The 13,256-nt window shown below is 52.9% G+C and overlaps 1 protein-coding gene across 1 annotated transcript in view; it reads right to left on the bottom strand.

The window, feature by feature from the left end:
• SLIT3 (slit guidance ligand 3) overlaps window positions 1–13,256 on the bottom strand; it is a 575,787-nt gene that overhangs the window by 52,146 nt on the left and 510,385 nt on the right. Inside the window, exons 20-23 of the mRNA XM_081292656.1 lie at window positions 12,687–12,819; window positions 6,518–6,586; window positions 4,507–4,578; window positions 3,899–3,970 (exon numbers count right to left, since the gene is read on the bottom strand). Coding sequence (XP_081148782.1) covers window positions 3,899–3,970; window positions 4,507–4,578; window positions 6,518–6,586; window positions 12,687–12,819 — 346 coding nt within the window. The remainder of the gene's footprint in view (window positions 1–3,898; window positions 3,971–4,506; window positions 4,579–6,517; window positions 6,587–12,686; window positions 12,820–13,256) is intronic.

Below are 13,256 nucleotides of genomic sequence, written 5' to 3'. Positions count from 1 at the left end.
TCAGTTTTCTCATCTCTAAAATGAAGGCAGTCTTGGAATCTACCTGTAACGGTAGATGTCCTTTGTGGGGTGCAGGTTGCTCAGCACCAACCCCATCTTTTCTGTAGCGGCTCCCCTCTGGTCCATTGGGAATCACCTTCCCCAGCTCTCACTTCAAGAGCTTTGCGCTCCTGCCACCATTGGGTCTGGTCAGTTAGAGTCACAGTGAGTGCAGTTAGAAGTTTAGCATGACCTCAGTGGGGTGCAGGGACCCTGAAATGGATACCCCAAAATATGGTGCTCTGACATGCTGGACCTGAGGAGCAGTCTCCAGTTCTTGCTGACATGCCCCTGGTCACCCCTACTTTGTCTTGATCCTTTCTTTCCTGAGGCACAGGAAGGGACTTTCCCTGAGATTCCCCTATTGATCTAAAGACCATATCCCACAAACAGAAACAAAATCATCTCCATATTCCTACATTTCATAGTTCCTGGAAGATTAGAGTTCTATCACAGAGGGGGAGACTGAAAATCTATCACCATTCCAAGACCCCAGAGGAACTTTGCCGTAGGCCACTGTGTATTCTATGGGCTCACTCTCTCCCTTAAAATTCACTTACTATCCCCCCAAAACGGCACCCCCCACTTCCTCTCCCCTAGGAGGAGGGCATTTCCTGATGTTCCACAGCTGGCCAAAAGTGAAATGCTGTTGCCTGGTAAGGGGGTGGGCACTTTATCCAGAAGGCAATCAAGCAAAAAGCCAGTGGGCCCTCTCCAGAGCTGCCGTGGGGGTTCCTGCAGTCCACAGAGCAGCGTGGGAGTGAACGGTGCCGTCTCACTCCAGGGACCAGGAGATAAATCTAGGATGACAAATGATGTCCCACGGGCGTCTTCAGGAGCACACGCTGCTGCAGACTTCCGGGTGCTAACTGACTCCAGGTGGCCCTGCTGTGGCTGGGGAGGGGGACCAACACTAGGGACCACACACGCACAAGGCATGTGACTCAGCGTGGGGCAAAGATCCCCCAAGAAGAACTAAAACACCCACAACCAGAGGAATGAGAAGTTATACTCCATATATACGTAAGATGTCCAAACACGTTCTAATATCAAGTATAACTATAAGAACAACAATGAAAAGACTATTTTCTTCTAGCTAATTTTAGATTAGGAGTGACGGAGAAAAGCCTGTGAGGTTCATACTTAGGGCTCCGGTCATGGTCACCTTCCGGTCATGGTCACCTTCCTGGTGCGTTCTTTGAAATGTATTTACACCCCCACCCCCACCCGCCAGGCCTCTTACTGCTCTCTCGGCCTTTGATGTTCATCCTGCTCCTCATGCCAGACATCAAGCGACCCTGAGGCTCTGATAACTTTTGACAGTTTAATCAAAATAATGAGATCCCACAGAAATAAGGAGAGAATATGAGATGCTCGAACACAGTTGTAGATAGCGCAATTCCCGATTTTGAAAACCCTGTCTTTTCCCAAACTACGTAAATTGTAAATGTTACTGACTTCATTCATTTTTAACTTAGCCTCACTTCTTACAGAAATGACTTTATATTACCAGCTAGTGATCAATGATTTTTTTTTAAATTGTTGATCACTTCAGTTTTTCTTCATAGGTATCAATATTCACAAGTTATAATTAGGTTAGGGTTCTTTTTCCATGTAAATGCTGTGCTAACCCCTTCCCACACTGCAATCGGATTTCATCTCTACCTCTTTAATGAACTGCACTTCATTGGATGGTTGTATCACAGTTTCTTTAAACATTTCCCCACTGTGACCCCTAAGGGTAATATTCAAAATTTAGTTTAAAAATAACAGTGCAACCAAGATCATAATGCATAGAACTTTTCCCTCATGTTGGATTATTCTTTAACATAAATTCCTATGTGTGTGATTACTGGGGAAAAGGATACAAATATAAAAAATATAGCTCATAAACATTTTTATTTTCCCTGAATTGGTCCTTATGCAGAAAATGGTTGCTCCCCACTGAGGTGCATGGTTGGATTGGGGGGCTCTAAGATCCCTTTTTATTCCTGAGATCTCGCAATTCTAAAACGATGATGCTAAATCTTAATTCAAGAAGCAAGCACCAGTGCATTGTATGTTGTTGGGGATTTCTGATGAGCTAATGACAGTAGCCCTGCTGGTTAGAGGGAACCCCTGGGCAGGCTGGTAATGCTCACTGCCCCCCCCCCCCCACCCCGCCGACAGACAGATGGACAGGCAAATGCTGTCTCCTCTCTCTTACCCTGGGTTGTCCCAACCAGAACCACTTTAATTACGAACATGTGTCCACGGCTCCCTTTAAAATGGACAGGTCCCACCCCCTGGGAGCAAAGCCAAGCACAGAACTGTTGGACTACAATGGCAGACAGTGGCCTGGGATCGCAGGGGTCAGCGGGAGGTGGAAGGTGGAGCTTCCGTTCTGGCCAGGGAGACACACCCGCGTTCGGCCGTGTCCAGCGGGGAAGAGGGAAAAGGCCCTGCTGATGTTTCCATTCCCCAGCTCCCCAGGGCAGGTAGATGATAAATAAGTGACAATAACAGATTGCTCACCGTCAGAGCAGGCACTTCTTTGCCCCCAGAGAATTGATTTTTAATAACAGTGCAGATGACATGTGGAGGGAGTTGTCGCTGACACGGGTGTTTCGTGGGCCTCAATAAATCACATCAGCCTGAGCCGCTGGAAAGGGCAGCTATTTGGGTGCTGTTCATGGGCCCTGTGCAGAGCCCTGGGGCTCCCAGGGAGGAGGCTGGACTCTCAAATGCCTCAGTGCTGGGCTTTGGCCAGAGGCTTCCCCGATCGGGCCTCAGTTTCCCCATCTACGATATGGGCACCATCTTCTCAAGCTCGGCACTGTGGCAGCTCATGAGGACACCATTCGAGGGTGACATTCAAAGGATCAATTTGTAGCATCTGCCTTTCAAACAAGTGCAGAACAGAAATATGCACAAACCAGGTGACAGTGGGCCTGTGGGGCTGGGGTATCAGAGGGTGCAGCCTTCCTCTTCTTACTCTGGGAGAACAGTAATAACAAATGAACATTTATCAAGTGTTTACAGAGGCTGGGGCTGGGCTAAGTGCTGCGTACGGTATCTCATTAAGTCCTCTGAAGACTTGTGTGGCAGTTCCCACAATTGTCTGATTTTATGGATGAAAAACACAGCAAGGGCTGAACAGCCGAGCCTGGGAAGCAGGGGGCAGCTCCATGGCCATCCAGCCTTTGTGCGGAGCTCGTCTGCTTCAGATGGGCTCCCATCCCCCTCTAGGGCCAGGTGGGTGGAAGGTGAGGGGCAGGTGTGTTGGCTGCAGACTGCCCAACCTTGCCCAAAGTATAGAATGCAGAGGCAGGGCCCTGGTGTGACCAGGAGTCTCAATTTTCTAAGAGAAAGTGGAAGTTAGAGTTTGTGTGAGAAATCTTATATTGAAAAGCAAGATACCCCAAGAGCCAGCTGTCTGGAAGCAGGGCCCCCGCCTCCCATCTTGTGATCTCTGGTGTGTGAATTTTGTTCCCCTTCAGAGGGTGATGGTTTTGGAGGCAGAAGAACACCTGTGGACAGGCTGGTCATCACAGTGGGGCTCAAGTCCCCTACAGTGCTCAGTGCTCCAGGGCAGAGTTCAATGGAGCTCTGCACATTATAGTTTCTGCAACGAAGGTGCCATTGATCCCGTTCTACACACAAAGAAGTGAGACTCAAAGAGGTCAGGTGATTTGCTCAAGGTCCACACATGCCAGTGGGCTTGGACCCCAGGAATGGGTGACTCTCACTTTCTCCACCCCATTAAGCCAATACGGGTCCTGGGTGGGGACGTGGCGGTGCAGCAGGGAGCCTGGGGCAGGGAGTGTGGCGTGCTTCCCACAGTGCCCGCCCTAAAAGCCCACACTGGCCCCGTACTCACAGCACGCGGAGAGACCTCAGCCCGTTGAAGGCGTGGACGGGGATGCACCTCAGCCGGTTGTAGCTCAGGATCCTGGGGGAAAGGGAGATAGGAGCTGTTGGCTGGTCTACTCTCTGCTGTTTGCTGAGGACTGTTGACGCGGTGCACAGTCAAAGCGAACTGTTTCTTCAATATCCCAGTTTGAATACATTGACAAAAGCATCCCAGCGGTGAAGAGTAGGGAAGCCCCTCTGCCGCCCCAGGGAGAGCCCTGGCTTCAGTGTTACGGGCTCCTTATGGGCTCCAGAGCAGCCTGGCTCCCCAACCAGTTTATCCTCAGCCCTCCACCCGCACTGTCTTCCCCTGGGACAGGAAATTCTCCCATTAGAGACGACATTCTACTGGAGCCATCCTCAGAGTCACCAGGCTCCGGCGCCTCTGTCTGCCCAGACAGAAAGTTCCAACCTACATTATTTTCCTGTCATTGACTAAGGTCTACCTTTCGCAGGGACTGCCTCAGCCCTGAGGATGGGAGGAGCAGAGAACCTGGGACCCAGGGGAAAGAGGGGAGAGATACCCACTACTACAAGACCCCTAAGCTAGTTAGCATGGGCGGAGACGGTACTCACAGAGTAGAGAGGTGAGACATGTTACTGAAGGTGTAATTGGTCAGCATGCTGATGCTATTGTTACTCAGGTCACTAGGAAAAGTCAAACAGAAGGGTCATGTTTACTGTTAGTTGCTTCTGATGGAGGCCATCCCCATGGATACATTTCATCCATCCGTCCATCCGCCCATCTACCTAACCACGCACCCACCAGCTCACTCACCCACCTATCATCTACCACTTATTTATCCACCTACCTGCTCAACTACCCACTCCCCCATTCATCTGTCCATACACCTACCCACCCACTCATTCACCTACCTATTCACTCCATCTGCCCATCCATCCATCCATCCATCCATCCTCCCTTCCTTCACTTACCCTCTACCCACCTTGCCACTCTCCTGTTTATCCACTCGCCCTCTCCTCAGTCCATACGTCCACCCACCGACCCACCTCCCCATCCCAGTCATTCATCTCACAAGTGTTTATTTATATTCAAGCAGCTGTTGTTCCTTCCTTCCTCCCTCCCTCCCTCCCTCCCTCCCTTCCTCACTCCTTTCCTTTCCTTTCCTTCCCTTTCCTCCTTCCTTCCTTCCTTCCTTCCTCCCTCCCTCCCTCCCTTCCTCCCTCCTTTCCTTTCCTTCCTTTTCCTCCTTCCTTCCTTCCTTCCTCCCTCCCTCCCTTCCTTCAGTTAGTCAGTCATTCAATTTCAAGTCTACCCATCCATTTCTTTCTACCAACAAAACCTAACACACGTGGTAACAGTCTCTTCTTGTCTAGAACAGTTTTTCCTTGATCCATCCTTGTTTCCACAGCGTCTTCACCCTCCCTCCCTCCTAGCATTCATTCACTCCATGGTACCAGCTTCTCTCTTAGGAGAAATGAAGTCATGTGAGTTTCCTTCTCTGCCAACTACAACCTCCAGCTTCTCCTGGGGGATAAATACCCAGAGCAGTAGCCACATGAGCTGCTCATTAGATGATCTGTAGGGCTTTTAGATCCTTCGATGCCGGGGATTCCTGTGCAGATATGCTGATTAAGTGCTCCAGGGTGGGCCTGAGCATCAGTACTAAACAACAATGACAACTACTACTACTCAGGGGGTCCCTCCAACCTCAAGTTCACAACCATTGCTATTGAGCAGTGGTTCTCAGCTGGGGACCCTTTTGCTCTCCCCGTGATATGTGGCAGTGTCTGCAGACAATTTTGGTTAACACCACTGGGGAAATGTTACTGGCACCTAGGAGAGGCCAGAGGAAAAAAAGCAGGAGGAGAGGGGGCTGTGACACACCCACAATGTCCACGGCAGCTGCCCACAGCAGTGAATGACCTGGCCTCCTGCAACTAGAGTCCCCAGGCTGAGAGCGCCTCATCTAGATGCTACTGTGAGGGGGACCCAGGAATCCAGGCCGATGACAGTGGCCTCTCTTTCCCAGGGTTGGTGTTTTCTTTCTGGAAGAACCCTGATTGTCCCCTGCACTGCTGCCCAGCTCTCCTGAGTGGCTCTGGAAACCCTCAATTACACTTGCCCACAGGATTACTCTGAGCCCATCTGGCCCCACCGGGCAAGCCGTGGAGCTCTGAGGACCAAGCCGAGGGGCCTGGCTCCCTGGGCTTTTCCTGGGCTTGGGATCCTGCCATGGAAGACTTGGAACCAGCAGGGCCCCTGATGGCTCCCAGGCTGAGGGCACTTCCTGGGGAACTAAAGGAAGAGGAAGGGGAGATGCTGGTTCAAGCTCTGGGCAAACCTCAGCGCAGCTCCACCTGGGAGAGAGACTGGAGACTGAGGCCCAGGAATTCTACTTGGCCTTGTCACTTCCCCAAGCCAAGCAGGAGGGTGGCTGAGATGGCCCGTGAAGCCAGGCCCTGTGTTTCTTCAGTACCCCCTGGTGGGTCTTGGAGGATCAGGCTGCTCCTCCTCCAGGGAGGAAGGCTGGGGATGCTGTGTCAACCTGCCCGCCCTCTCCACCCTCCAGCCAGCTCCCGAGCTACCCCTGGAAACAAGGGTCCCCCAGAGGCAGCTCCTTACATAAGCGTCAGGTGTCGGAGGGCGGACAGCTCTCTGGGCACAGCTGTTAAGTGGTTTCCTTCCAGGTACCTGAAAGAGAGGAACAGAGTGACAACACCTGGGAAGGGACAGTGCATGGTGGCCACTCTCTCAGAGAGGCTGTGCTGGGTCCCTTCTCTCTCTCTGCTTCCTCCCAACGCCTCCGAAGCAGACACCACACTTGTCACTTAATGCTTATTTGTGTGATTACTCAGTCATTGATGTCTTCCTCCACTGAGTTGGTAAGTTTCATGAAGGCAGGGCCTGGCCCAAATCGCCCACCATTGAATCCCCAAGGCTCTTTACACAATGGATACATGATGGGTATTCAATAAATATTTGTTTAATAAATAAAGCATCCATTGGATGCTCAGCCCTCGAAGTATCCTGCATGGCAGGAGTTCACAGTTGAGGAAGAAGTTCGGAGACGTTCAAGGTCACACAGCAAGCAAGCAGTTGAGGTAGACTTGAACCTGCCTCTCTCTGACTATCCTCTTACCAATTCTGTTCTGGCTTCTGGAGTGTGGTGGGAGAGCCGAGCCACAATTTGTTTCAAAAATTCTAATTTGATGTTGAGTATCTGAAAACTGAGGAGAGAAGGGGCACATCCCTGTTACCTGGAACACTGTGGTATGGTTCCCAGTAGGCAGACCACATGGCAGGACCTGACAGAGTTGCAGGAGGAGGATGCACCCAACAGATGCAAAGGCTGCACCCCACCCCACCTGGACTCCGGAGCCCCGCACTGACTTGCTCCATCAGGACAAGCAACCTCTGGGGGCTTGAGTGAGTCTTAAGAGTTATGTGGTCCTGAATTACAAAGGCAATGCTACCTACTGAGGTTACTCCCACCCTCACAAGGGGCATGGACTAGCTCATTCACTGCCAAGGAGCTTGTTAGAAATGAGGATTTTTCAAACTTAACCCCAGACCTGCTGGATCGGAATCTGCTTTCCCAGCAAGATCCCAGGTGACTGACAACAGTGGTAATTTTGAGAAGCACTGGGCTCGCACAACACAGAGCATGGCTTTCCCCTGCTGGAGCTTGGGACAGGTGCTGGGCAGATGAATGTCAGTGACTGGGGGTTGACTATTGGGAGAGGGGACCCTGGGAGAGCTTTGCATGGAGGGAAATCCACCCACAAGATCAGAGCAGGTCTGGTAGGCCAACCTAGTGGTTTTGCAATTTCGTTCTGCAGCCTGGCTATGGGGGATGATGCCTGTGCTACGTTCTGTCTCAGCCCTGCTGGAAGGCATGCTCTGGGTGGTGGAGCATGTCCTCTACAAGGGCAGGGAGAGGGCCAGTTTGGTTTCCTGCTGTATCCTCCAGTCCACAGTACAGGCTCACCCACTTGTTGAATGCACGCATGCGTAGAAGGGCTGTTCATAGGACCCTGGATTAAAAACACAACACATGGTGGTCTGAAGGGAAGCCTGGTGCTTGGCCCCAACACACATGCAGGACGGCCATGCTCTGCAAATGCTTGCATTTTCTGAAGAGCCGAATGAAAGTGCAAGTGACCATAGGATTCTGGGATGCCGACATCATCTCTCAGGGAACGGGGAGGTTCACGACCCTGGGGGCCAGCAATGAGACAGAGCTGCTTCTGGAGCCATGGGGGTCTCTCTCTGACTGGTGCTGTGCCAATGTAGCCTCTTCCCTGCCTGGAGCCCTTGGAGGCTCCCGCTACGTGTTAGAGAAGGGCCAGCCCACTCCTGTCCATATCTGACAAAGCCGTTGTGGTCTCTCCAGTATTGGGGTTCTCCAGAGAAATGGAACCAAATGGAGATCTATGTTTAAATAAAAGGTACAGGAGCTCGTGGTTTAGGACTGTACTCTGGCAGGAGGCTCTGATAGGTAGAGTAAAAGCCCAGACGGAATCACCCATGCTAAAGGGCACCATCACCAAATCAAAACACCAGCTGTTTATCTGCCCTTGCAAGAAACCAGTACAAATAAGACAAGACGAGACTAATGGCCGAACTTCCCAAACAGGCCAGTTGTCAACAGGCACAACCCCGAAGTCCCCTCTGCTGTAATCCTCATGCAAAACAAGTGACCTGAAGTAACCTGATGTTAACCCATCAGTGACTTTTCTATCGATGTGTCTCCCTGTCCCCACCTTATAAGGAGAGTAACTTGGAGTGACCAGTCCTTTTTTTAAAAAAATGTTTGTGGTGGGTGGGGGTCTCCCTGAAGTTACCCATGTGGTCTCGAACTCTCAGGCTCCAGTGATCCCCCCTCCCCAGCCTGCAAGTGCTGGGGTTCAGCAGATGCCTTGGGCCCCTGGGACCAGCCCTCTTTTTGGTCTTAGTTTCTGCATTTTTCAACCCTTCTCTGTCTATAAAGCCAACCTATCCACTCAGCTCATTGGACCCCAAAATAAGCCCATTAAGATCTTTAAACTTAAATTTGTTGTGACTTTGTCTTTTGACTATTACCTATCTATGGGGAGTGGGGAGAATGTGGGTGTGTCTGAAGAACTGGCTCATGATAATGGTGGGACTGCCAGGTTTGGAATCTACACTGCAGCCTGGGGGTGGACTGGAAACCCAAACAGGATTTCTATAGGTTTCAGAAATTCTGAGGAAAAAAAACTCCTTTTCTCTGAGAAACCTCAGGGTTTCTGTTGTTAGCACCCTCAACTGATTAGGGGAGACCCTCCTTAATGTTTGGGACTGTGATCCCCATTACCCAAGAATTCTACTGATTGTGGGTGTTAACTGCATCCGCAAAATACACTCACAACATCTAGATTGGGTGCTTGACTACTGCCTTGCCAAGTCCACACAAGAAACTGACATAGGGGCCAGGCCATCTCAGGTTCATCTCCTGCCAGGCTCCCCCTTGACTTCTGGTCTTGCGCTTCCTGGAGCACCCGAGCCTTTTGGTGGGGTCATGTCTTGGCCTGCCGAGTCCCTCCTCTCCCTCCTCGCCCCACCTCTTATGATGCTCGGATCTCAGCTCCCCATGCACGGGTGGCATCGCAGGGCCCCAGAGCTCTGGGTGTATTTTCTTCACAGCATTTCACCCCACGGTGACGTCTCCAGTGTGATTCTGTGATGAGCGTTGGCAGAACACGTCGGTGTCGCCCCCACCGCATGCCACCGCTGCCTGGCAACGCGAGGCGCTGGGGACAGTGGCGGCCCCGGGTTCCCCAGGTGGAGCTGCCCTTGGCACTGCTGAGCAGAACAGGGGCTGCTTCAGCACAGAACGTCCCCAGTGGACCTGGCATCGGGCTTAGAAGATGCGGAATCAAAAGGCCTCCCTTCAGAAACGCAGCTGTGGTGTGTGGGAAGGTCCCTTTGAAGGCAGCCCTTGATGGTGACTCTGAACTCTAGTGTTGCCTGTGGCTCCATCCCGGGTCCCCGGAGGGCCCATTTCAGAAGAGTGCCCTCCTGCCCCTCCAGCCTCGGAGCTGCCGAGCGTTTCGAGTGGGTCAACCTTTGCACTGACCTGCATTTAAATGTTTGGTCTCAGCCCAGAGCAAGCATGGGAGGGGACATCGGCCTCACATGAAAGTTCACACAGATCCTGGAATGAACACTGCCATGGCCGTCCGAGCCTCGCACAACAAACAGACATGCACAAAGAATTCTGGGACCAGCTGGGTGGGACAGATGAGGGAAGCCACCTCCAGGAGACTCTACTCCGGGCTCTGAGCCATGCGGAGCAGCTCAGTAGTCAGGCTTCCTAGGCTCACAACCTGGCTATCTACAGCTGTGTGACCTTGAGCAAGGTACTTAACCTTGCACTTCCTAGATGTAAAATGGGGCTTATAATCATTACTAACTTGATGTGATTATAAAGATTAAATGGATAGATCTTAGAGCAGGGCCTGAGAGAAACTTTGAATATATACACATCCACGTACACACACACATTTACACACCCACATCGCCATCCAACAATACATAGGAAGATCAAAGGAGGATTCTGACCACTGGTTGTGCATTCCCTATTCTTCCAGAATGATATTTCTAAAGGAGAACTGTTCTTTCCACTGTCCTGCTTAGCATTCTTCCCTGGCTCCTGCTTTTCCCTGGGGCTGCAGACTTGGCCTTCGCTGTGGCCACAGAACTTGCTTCAACTGCTCCGCACACCTGTCCCCTTTCCTCCTGTAGTGGTCACAGCTGGTGGCCTTCTGGGTTCTTTCTTTTTTTCTTTTCTTTTTTTAGTTGCAGGTGGACACAATACTCTATCTTATTTACTTATTTTACGTGGTGCTGAGGATTGAACCCAGGGCCTCACACATGGTAGGCAAGCACTCTGCCACTGAGCCACCAGCCCAGCCTCTGGGTTTCTTGAGTACAAGATCCTTCCACTCTGAGGGTCTCCTGGTCCTTGCTCCCTGGTTATTTTCCTGGGAGCGCTGGTCCTCTTCCTATCTGAGATGTCTGCTCTGCTGGTTCGCTGCCGCTGCCTTTTTAAAACAATTCTTTTTAATGATCTAGGACACCAGGACACCCTGATGTAACCACGAAGCTCCAATTCAGTCCCCAGCACTCCCTGCCTGCTCCTGCTCCCCTCCCTGAATCCACTCATCTTCTTTTTAATTCCTGTCCTGTGGACACACCCAATGCCACCCCCACCCCCACACACACTTAGGAAAGCATGGCCAGAATCTTTGCACGGTTCCTCTCTTTCCCTGTCCCTTCTTCCTCCCCCTCAATCCCCTTCTCTACTGATCTTTCCTCTATTTTGATGAAATGCCCCCTCCCTCCCTCTCTCCCTCTCTCCCTTCCTCCCTCCCTTCCTTCCTCCTTCCTTCCTTCCCTGGTTACTGGTCTTCTTATTTCTCCCCCACTTGATTTCGGAGACAGGGACTCGCTGTCACTCCGTGCTGAGCTTCAGTTCCCAGGTGTGATAAGCCCAGTAAACACTTGAAGGGGCAGTGGGGGGCCTTCTTAGTTCTCAGCCTGTGCTGGGCCTCCCAGAGCCCCTCCCATGGCCCAGTGGCACCAAGGGGAGTCCTCTACTGATGCCATCTGCTGAGGTCTCCTCTGGAGCAGGGCCTATGCCAAAGATGGGATCAACCCATCCAGCTGGCTCGAGACACATTTCTCTCTCCCTGGGCCAGAGAAAGACAAGGACGCCATCAGTGCTGGGTGGTGACTTTCTTCAGTGCTCTGGGGAGCTGCTTAGCACCTGGGCACAGCAGGCCCTTTTTGGGCAGCAGCTGCCATGGCTGGAGAAGGCCCAGCTGTTGGGGTGGGCCCAGCCAGGATCCAATGGCACCTTGACCATGGTGCCAGGCATCTTGAGCTGGGCTCTCTCTGCTTGGTGGCAGGCAGCAGTTCTGAGAGGACTCATGGTGTCGCCTGCCAATCTCCAACAAGCCAGGGCTGCAGGTAGCACTCAAAGGCACCTGGGCCTCTGCCACCGAGATAGGGGGTTAGTGACTGGGTGTCAGGTCAGACAGACCTGGGTTGAAGTCTGCACTTTGCTGCTCAGTGGTGATATGATCAACCAGCACAGAAGGCAAATACTGCATACATCTCCTGAAGTGGACACCCTTGGGCACGGCGGGCACGGCCCCTCCCAAAGGCAGGACTGGCCTGTACTCCACAGTGCTGCTGTCACACCCCCTTTCTCCCCTTGAGCTGGCAGCCTGGTTCCAGCCTTCCCCAGCACCAGGGAGTGCCAGGAGCCACAACCTGCCTGCAGGGATCTGCCTGTCGCCCAGGGGCCCGGGACACTCAGGTCCCAAGGCAGGCCCTGGGCGGGGCAGGAGGGAGACTCTCCCTGGAGGAGTGGCCATGTTGCTGAGTCTGGGGGGACAGCTAAGCTGGCCTGGGGAGGGAGCAGGCCTGTGTCGGGGAAGAGCATCAAGTACCAGACTGCGCAGCACGTGGGCGCTGCCAGCTTCCATCAGTCCCTGCCCAGTTTGCAGGGCTCCCAGCACAGGCCCTTAATACGACCCTCCATCTTGTGCTCTGGAGCATCTTTGGGGAGAGGGGAGTCAGATGCTCCTCCCCTGCCAGGCAGAGGCCCTGGGGAGCTGGGCTTCCTGATTCCCGTCAAAGCCCACGTCGGTCACCTTGGCAAGGTTTCCCGGCCGTCTTTCTAAAATGCCTTCAAGGGAATCTGGCTGGTGTCTGGCTTGAGAGCTGGGTGCAGTGTGAAGGATGCTGGCATGGGGCTACTTACAGCTCGGTCACTTCCTTGGGCATGCCTTTGGGGAGCACGCGGAGCCCCTTGTTGCTGCAGCGCACCACGGTCTCCAGGCAGGTGCACTGCTCTGGGCAGCGCGGGCTCAGCGGGCAGCTGCTCTCGTCGTTGCCTGTGGAGAGCCCCAGAGGTGAGCGTGGCGGGACATGGCGTCCACTAGGGGGCGCAGACAAGCAAGGCCGGGGCAGGTGCCACCCAGCTGTTAGCAAAGGCCAGGCAGAGCCTGCTCCAACTCTGGCCAGAGCCAGGCTGGAAGCAGCTGCTGGCCTCACCCTGGTTGGAGGGGGAAGGACACACACCTGGGGGCACGGAGGGTTCCTGCCCTTCACTGCATTTGACTTAAAGCCTATTAAGGAGGTTTGGTGAGGCTTCTGCACAGAGGAACAGAAAGAGGCCCCTGCAAACCAGATCAGGGCCAAGAGAGCAGGCAGGTGGGGGCAGAGCCCCGGCCTCCTCCCTCCTCCTGCCCTCTTTCTCCCCTCCCCACTAAACAAGCCCTCTGGGGTGGTGAGTATGTCCCTCAGTTGATCTGCAAACCAGTTAATCTGT

Source organism: Spermophilus citellus, assembly GCF_964194105.1.
Source record: "Spermophilus citellus genome assembly, chromosome: 1".
NCBI lineage: Eukaryota > Metazoa > Chordata > Mammalia > Rodentia > Sciuridae > Spermophilus > Spermophilus citellus.
Note: the sequence above shows the minus strand (reverse complement) of the source record. Positions and strands in the feature narration are given on the sequence as shown.